This window comes from Alosa alosa, chromosome 10 (genome assembly GCF_017589495.1).
Source record: "Alosa alosa isolate M-15738 ecotype Scorff River chromosome 10, AALO_Geno_1.1, whole genome shotgun sequence".
Lineage (NCBI taxonomy): Eukaryota > Metazoa > Chordata > Actinopteri > Clupeiformes > Clupeidae > Alosa > Alosa alosa.
Window position 1 is genome coordinate 27,811,136 of NC_063198.1, and position 8,599 is coordinate 27,819,734.

Genomic DNA, 8,599 nt, shown 5'->3' on the forward strand with positions numbered 1-8,599 from the left:
CCGAAGTCTTCTTCTTCTTATTATTACAGTGTATGAAAATGCACTGTTCTGTTATCCGAAGTCTTCTTCTTATTATTATTACAGTGTATGAAAATGCACTGTTCTGTTATCCGAAGTCTTCTTCTTCTTCTTCTTCTTCTTCCCACCAAATTTCTGCGTCTAATTCAGCTTTAACCGTTTAACGTAGAAACTTCGTTCAAACTTTGTAACGTAGGTCCTGAAAAGGACACGTGGGGAATGTATTTCTCACTTTTGTAAACTTCATACTTTTTGAGATATTAATAATAAACAAGCTTATTTTTCCCCATAGACTTAACATGGGCTAATAACATCACAATGGGCTAATTAACTTGATTTGCACCTGTATCAACTTCCAGCTGCTCACTACTAGGACCCATCAAAGGGCCAGTTAAACTGATTGCATCTGTATCAACTGCTTTCTGCTTAACTAGGCCAACTCTCTCTGTGTCTCTCCATTCTACAAGGATATAAGGCACATTCCATCCAACTTTCTATCCATTCATCCTCTTCAAACCATTCACTCATCCACCCATTAAACTATCCACCAACATCCATTAAACAATCTGTCTATCAACATCCATTCAACTTTGTCTATCAACATCCATTACACTATCTAAATTCAACTTTTAAACTATATACTCTGTCTCAGGCTTTAAGCATGCAATCTGGCTGTCTTAAGACTACAGATTCTGTTCCTATTTCCTCTGCCCACAACTGTTTAAAAATAAATGTCCTCACTACAATAATTCACTATTAAATAATTTAACTATTTAAACTACTCAACTATTTAACTGTTTAGACATTTCAACTGTCAGTTGTTATCAACTATGACTCCTGCCAACTGTTTCCAAATAAAAGTTTGTTTTGCATTTTATGTTAATATACAGTATATTTATATTTTCATGCACTGGTAATTTCCTCAAAATTACATTTTCTAGTTTGATTTGTGTTCGTTCATCCTTCAGGCCTCAAAAACAGCTCTAATCTTAGCCTTGCTGTTTCCCATTGCCAATCAACAAGTCTAGTGACAGGCTACAGTATGTGCTTATACACACAGTGGCTAACTTGTAAAGCCTACTTACTTGTCTATATTAGACATTGTCTATGTCTCATATTAAATTGAACATTCATCTACTCTTTATTTACTCTTTCTTACACTTTCTAACTCAAATGTGACGTTATGATAACGGTGCTCTCTCGCTTTAAATGAATGGAATTGTTATAATAATTCAATGCAATAATGCGGAGTGACGAGACAAAATGACAGTGAATATTTTGAGAATTGTGCACTGGTGTTATTTAATTATGCAACTCATTCATGTATATATTACATATTTACAAAATGATCAGATAGACAGTGTTTAAATACAAATCAAGTTACCATCATTTAAGTTAACATTTACTAGTAATTGCTCCTAAAACTAAATCAAAGCCATATTAAGGCAAGATCATATGGACCCTATAGTTACTCCTGTCATTTCAAATATGGGCAAGGATGGTTCAGGGGAATACTCTTAGTGTTAAATTGTTTACTTTAAGAAAAACAGACCTCTGCATACCTGTTTGCTAATAAGATATTTGAATGGTGCATGTAGTCTGAAAGAAATAATGGAGCACACCAGCCACTGACCATGGAAATGTAATCAGTGTATAACAGCCCCCGAACCCTTCATAAGGTTAGCAACTGACTCAAATAATACTGCACTTCTGGAGACATCATTCAATAGAGGCATGACTGGTTCAATCAAAATCACTTAGGAGGCATACAAGGTCAGAGTGTGATTGAGAAAGTAAAGCTAAATAATGAGTGTAATTACTTTTCACACTTCACACCATATTACAATGGAAAGATAAAGGAAAACGTATTATTGTTATTACTATCCTATAACCATCATCAGATTAGGCCTAAATCTGAAAAGTATTTTCTCTAAAAGCTGATATCATTGGAACATACAAGATAAATGCTACTTTCCTATTTAAAACTTCTGATTTCAAACTGTAAACTGACAATGCTCATAAGTCATGACCTGATCCTTCATTCCTCTCAACTGCACTTAGGTTTATGATGGTGTAGCCTACATCAAATGCAGCTTGATTCAGTGGAGTGCACACTAATCAAACAATATTAAATCACTTCCTGGGAAAAGATAGCTCTTTACAGTCACCCGTATTGGCACAAGTTAGCAAGTTTGTGAAGAGCCTAATACTTACTTGGCCTTGCATGACTTTAAATGTATCCAAGCATGGCAGTTCTGAAAAAAAAAAAAAAAAAAACAGTGGCCCAGTGCAAAGACGAGGTCTCACTTAGCCGCTGTAGCCTTGGGTTTGTTATAGACAAGGAAATCTGAGATATCGTGCCACACGTTGCTGTCATGATAGAGGTAGTTCATGGAGGACTGGAGAGATGGCTGCAGGGTGTGGGGATAATACTCAAATAACCACAAGACGATTCCCCACACCAGGGTGGCAAACATGGGGAAAGGGTCTCTCTTTGGCTGAGGGATGTAGCCTTTCTCCACAGCCAGACGAGAAAGAGCAAATAGGATCCTGGATAGTAAGTACATGTTTATCTGCAAAGGGGAAAGATGCAAAGGGAAGAAATGGAAAGGAGAGAATGAAGAAGAATACAAATTATAGCATGCTATTCTGCGCGTTTGTTTTTCAACTGTAAAAAAGAACACCAGGCATATTGTCTCATTGCAGTCGGCCGTTAGCGGTTTATGGAGGAGTTCCACCACACCTCTAAATGATTAATTAAGCACTATGACACGATAGGGAGTGGCATTGATAAAGGATATCGCCACGGCTGTAATTTAGCCGTAGGTATAAGTCTGAAGAGTTTTAAGATACATTTATTTTGATTTGTTGATGTAAGTTAACTAAGAGTAAGTGGTAAACAAAGGTAAGTTAACAAAGGTAAGTTACAGTTTTTTTTTCAATCGCTAACAAGCGCTTACCCATACTTCAGATATTTTTTCTAAACTCTTAACACAGACTCACACCTACAAAACACAACTGGCCAAATGGATAATTTTCTTCTCAAAAACACATTTTGTTAAATATATTACGAACACATCTTTCTCTGCACACACTAACTTCACCAAAACACTGGAAATCTGACTCAAAATGAAATTATTCTGTCAAAGAATAACACTTGTTTTCACTTCACAAGGTACATGCAGTCAATCAAAGTAAACCAGGTTTAAAAATACTGGCTATTGTTGACAAAAACTGCATATTATGTTTCAGTTTTACAGGTATTTGCATGCAATTTTTACTCTAAATTTCTTGGTTGGGAACTGTATGTCCACATGTTATGTTCACATTCAAAAGCATTCCAGTAAAAAGCAAATCAGTTTTTTCCCCCTTTACTGTTTACTACAGGTGGTACAGTAGAAACACTGTTTACAGTATGATAGAACAGAAAACGTTTTACAGTATTGCTTACAGTGAACAAAACATCCATGAAACACACAAGAGCATTCTGAACAAAACAACAACAGAAAAAAGCCCAGATAAAAAGGGGGGAGCTAAAAAAAGCACAAAATTACTGTATCTAATCTCGGCGATCTTCAGGGTTAGGCCACATGTTTTCATCAACATCGCATTGATTACATGGTCAATGATAGTGGCACGAATTTCATTAATGAAAAACTGTTCTTGCAGCCTTTGGAATGCCACCACCACGCATTCTTACACCTCTACCTTGCCCTCTCCTTGGGCCTACTCTTCTCCCTGGCCCTGCTCCTCTCACTGCTCCTGCACCTCTCACTGCATCTCTCACTGCATCTCACACTGCTCCTGCACCTCTCACTGTATCTCTCACTGGGCCTGTTCTTATCCCTGGGCCCCTTGCTCTTACTCTTCCAGACATTACAGTGTTTGTCTTTTTCTGTTTCTAAAATCATTATATATCACTCCTCAAAGTCCTCCTTTTACTGTATAAGTGTCAATGTAATAGAAAAAAATAACCCCTACCACTGAGTCTAAGCCAGACTGGAATCAGCTGTGGTTGGCCCAATTTACCCAACATAAATCAGTTGTGTGGCAATTATTCAATTGTTTGTTTATTATCAGCTGAGTTTTTATACTGTATTTAAGGTTTGGAATATTGTTTTTGCTATTGTGGGATGTTGTGTGCTAACATTCGTAAATACTGCAAAAACAATCCATAATTGTGTTGGGAGGTAAAGCTTGTTAAAATGTAAGCATTGTGGAAATGTTTTCACTGACTGCATATCGTGTGAAAACGACATGAAATGTGTGAATGGTATGGCCACAAAAGACCGATGCTGTGCTATTTGTATTTAGTTTTGAAAATGTGACAACTGGTTGGACAAACGCTTGTTAGCGACTGAAAAAAACTGTAACTAAGAGTAAGTGGTAAACCTCCTACAACAAGAGCCCTATGGCATTGTTTTGTTAGGAGAATGAAGCCATCCAGCTCTTCTATTAGGAGGTTTACCACTTACTCTGAGTTAACTCACCCAGGTCTGTCACTATACCACGTAGCACAACCTGCTAGTCTTTCCTGAGAGGTTGAAGCTACCCTAAACTAGAACAACACATAACTGCTTACCTGGCTGTTGATGTTGTTATTGTCCCCAAACACTAGCCACCCCCCAAGGCACGCTGCAAGGAAAGACTGGGACTGGAGGCTTTTCCCCTGAATCTTCACTTGAAGAGCTTGCAGCCCTTTGTAAATGAAGACGAAGTAAGCGAGATTCCGTGAGTGAGTGTATGTAGCTTTTGCGATGGCTTTCAGCTTGTCTTTCAAGCTGAAATTATGACAAGGGAAGAACAGCAAAGTACAGACAGCCATTAATATTGTGATAGGTTTGGTCTTTAAGAGGGTAAGATAGAATATAGAGTGCAGAGTTAATACTACCTCCCGTTTCTGAACAAAAATGTCATGACAAGCGCATGGGGGGCACGGATTTTCGCTCCATATCTGCAAGTCGACAGAAACAGGTTAACCTAAGAAATGTGGTTCGGCATATCCATGATGAGTAGGCTAACATTACTCCCACAAGTTTTTGTATCATATTTTGTGTAACGGCAAATGCTAGAATATGAAGGATACCAGCAGCAGCTAAATTGGTATTTCGTCAACAAAGATACTTTTCTAGATTGGCAACAGTAGAGATAAGGTAGCTTACAACCAAGTGACTAACTAGCATCTTTTAACACTGTAACTATTCAGCTAGCTAGGAGGTGTCACAACAATCTGGGCAACATTGCAAAAGTGCCCACGCATTTCGACCAGTGTTTCACTTACACTGCTCCATTCCTGAAACCTTTCACCACCGCTAACGCAGCTTTATACTTCTCTTGCTGAAGTATGCTATTCACTGTGTACAACAGTGTTTTCAGGAGCTCTGACCCAGCCATGTTAAATTGAGGGGTACTGAATGAATGTGACACCCGATTGTACTGTATTATGTATTGTCGTTTAGAAACAATGCCCAGAGAAAGTGTTCCGAGGGGCACCGATATAGTTACCTCCAATTTATGACGTTGAAGGCTGATTCATTCCTCGGCAAAAACATGAAATACCATAATAAACGCTATATGTAAAATATTTTATCATAAAAACAAACTGAATTTACGGCCTAAGGCCATAGTTAATGTATCCCGTTCTTCATCCAAAGTAAGTCATAATATCGCCCCTTAGTGGAAACAACTCATAGCACAGGCCTAGTAAAGACTTCAAAGTGTTTAAACATGACCCGTGTGTGGGGGGCGGGGGAGGGGCACAAACTAATTTTCTTCTCGCATGACATTAATTAGGTACAATAAGTAAAGCTCCAATCCTTTTTATTTCTCAAATTTCTGAATGGACATCTCACATGTTTATCTTTCTGTACATGTACATAGGCTATACGAAAAATAAATAGCTTTGAGAATTTCCTGTCCCCAATTTATTAAAAGATTAGGTATTTTAAAACAAGATTTGAATGTATTAAATGTACTATCACACGATTTACAATGTTAAATAGGAAAAAAATAAATGAATGATCGTCATTTTTACACTATTTCACCTTCTCTAGGATTTAGGAAATGGCAATATGAAGAAAAAAAATGAGAAGGAATCTCCAACCTCCTTTTTTATGACATTTTGTCTGTGCTAGAATTATGCAGTTGTTACATTATTGAACATGTGCAGTAAAGAAAGTCAGCCCACAGTAAAGAAAGCACTCTATGCTAATGTATACCTGTGGCCTATAATGATAATGTCCACAGTTGTCAAGAGGACTTGCTTTAAAGTAGAGCCAACACAAAACATTGCTGTGGGTACAAATGTTCTGTGCTCCACCTCTGGGCAAAACCATACTGGACACAACCTAAAATCCTTTAAAGCGAAAGAGCCAAACATATGCAATATGAGCAGTGGTGAGGATCACTGAAGGTACTTGCTGTGAAGCCTGCATACGTGTCATACTGCAGCTGACAGAGACTAACTGTCCAATGTTCATGTAGACCCGTTAAACTTCAGTACAGTGCACTGCATGCAAAAGGATATGGTTGAGGTCAGCTGAAACCAGCCAAACTTCTAGCCAAATATTAAATACTGTCAGGGAGAGGGTACATGTATGTAGGCTTTACACCAGGAAATGTCAAAATAGGTGTTAATTATCAGTAAATTCATGTCCTATCAGATGTTCACAGTTAATAGTTTTTAGAGAATACACAGAATATTGAACATACACATTTTTGAGATGCATCTGGCTGTTAAGTGCGTTATATTAGAATCAGATACCACACAGGACTGTTATAGCATGCCTTGGAAATGGCTCCTCAAAGTGAACCCTACAGAAATTCAAGATGGAAAACAAAACGAGGTGTTAAAAAATAAACAACAATAAAGCCATTTCCTACATGGAAGTAGGTTGCACAAACTTGTTTTGTCCCTCTTTCTGTTTATTTTTTTTTTCATTCATCGCTTAACAAAGTCTGTTCCAGTGTTTCCCAGCATGGTCTTGTTTTGTCCCCAACGGTCATTTATGCCCAGACACGCAAATGCAGATTTTTTTTTTTCTCATGCCTTTCACAGATTATTTTTCCAGGTGCCTGGAAACAATGCAAGGTCAAAACTGGCCAAGTAATATTCACTTGGCACAGCCTCCATTCACTGTACCCAGAGTCTTGCCTTGTGTGGAGTTGAGCACCTTTTTAAAAAAAAAAAAAAACATTGAATTAAGTGGGATCATAGTGAATTTCTTTAGGTGTTTGCATAGAAAATAAGAAATTTCATTCATAGAAAAAATGTTTGCGGGAAAACAAAAACTTAATCGGTGTGAGATGTTGTACACATTGAACTCAGGTAACTGAAAGCAAAGTCATTTCCTTGAGCAATTTTTTTTTTTTTTCCAATTGCAAATATATCAAAGCATACCATACACACACATCAACAGTGTACTGTACAAAGTATGTGCTTCCTTTGAAGCAATTCCTTTTTAAAGTGTTTGCCAGCCATTTTACATGATATTTATTCTTAAGAGGAAGTCACAGTGATACAGTTAAAGGTATGCGCCGAGTAAGCCAAACTTTACCATTTCCGCTTTCACACTAAAGCATTAAATAGATGACAGAATTTAGCATTTTATTCAGGTCACTCTTTCAATAAGATACCATTCAGTGGGAACGATTGAAGTGATCGGTGGATGATTGAGAATCTATTTCTTAAGAAATAATTCATGGAATTTAAATATTTTGACAAACCAGAGCTTCCCACGTCATAGGTGATCTGTCATTACTCCCTTCATAAAATAACAGCACTCTTCCACTCTCTAAAAAATAAAACCCTTAAGCAACAGGGTTAATAGGGTGCGAGTCAGTCACACCAACTTAAAAACACACACACACACACAAACAAACAAACACATGAGAAAGACCCAAGGAAGATTTCTGCTGGCCACTCTCTGAGGCGTGCTGACCCAGATAAACGGTACCCGTCTAGGCAAAACCAGCAGTCCCCTGCTCTCTCCTGCACTGGACACAGCACTTAAAGAAGGACACAGCCATGGATGTTTAAAGGACATTACTGACCATGACAGAGCCGCTACACCATCTTTCTACAGCACTTGTCATCCTTGAGCTTGGGCATGATACCTTCTAATGTTTTCTTTATTATTACAAAAGCTGTACTAATCTGTATTAATTGCCACTGATCTGTTTGCCTGTGTTTTGTGTTGTTTCTGCCAGTAGCTGCTTCACATGGATGGTTTTGTCTTACTACACAGCACAACACACTACCCCCCCCTCCCCCACCCTTTTCTCCTCTTAGACTCTTCTCTGTTCTGACAGACATCAAGCTACTGGCATCCATCCACAGACCTGTTCATGCAGAGCTGGGGCACCACAGCCCCAGCCATCTGAGGAGGAGAGCAAGTGGTTGCTTGGGAATCAAGACAGTAGCGTCGGGAGATGGTTTCTGCTGCAGAGTCATGGTCCAGCAGCTCGGGGGGGGGGGTGGGGGCTGTGGGTGATCCATTCATGGCGGTGGAGCGTCTCTGCATAGATAGACAACGGGACGCAGCGCAGAAGATAAGAGAGAGGGGTTGGGGGTGGTTTGACT

The 8,599-nt window shown here is 38.6% G+C and overlaps 1 protein-coding gene and 1 long non-coding RNA gene across 2 annotated transcripts; both read right to left on the reverse strand.

The window, feature by feature from the left end:
• Positions 1-2,295: 2,295 nt before the first annotated feature.
• Positions 2,296-5,651, reverse strand: pxmp4 (peroxisomal membrane protein 4). Its single transcript, XM_048254326.1, has 4 exons — positions 5,300-5,651; positions 4,910-4,972; positions 4,601-4,799; positions 2,296-2,591 (listed from the first exon to the last, which is right to left on the reverse strand). Exons 1-4 carry the CDS (start codon positions 5,410-5,412, stop codon positions 2,322-2,324), a joined length of 645 nt encoding a protein of 214 aa, XP_048110283.1. The 5' UTR covers positions 5,413-5,651; the 3' UTR covers positions 2,296-2,321.
• Positions 5,652-5,821: 170 nt separating this feature from the next.
• On the reverse strand, positions 5,822-8,586 carry LOC125301666. Its single transcript, XR_007194780.1, has 2 exons — positions 8,359-8,586; positions 5,822-7,190 (listed from the first exon to the last, which is right to left on the reverse strand). It is a non-coding gene; the product is annotated as an uncharacterized LOC125301666 (long non-coding RNA).
• Positions 8,587-8,599: the final 13 nt, after the last annotated feature.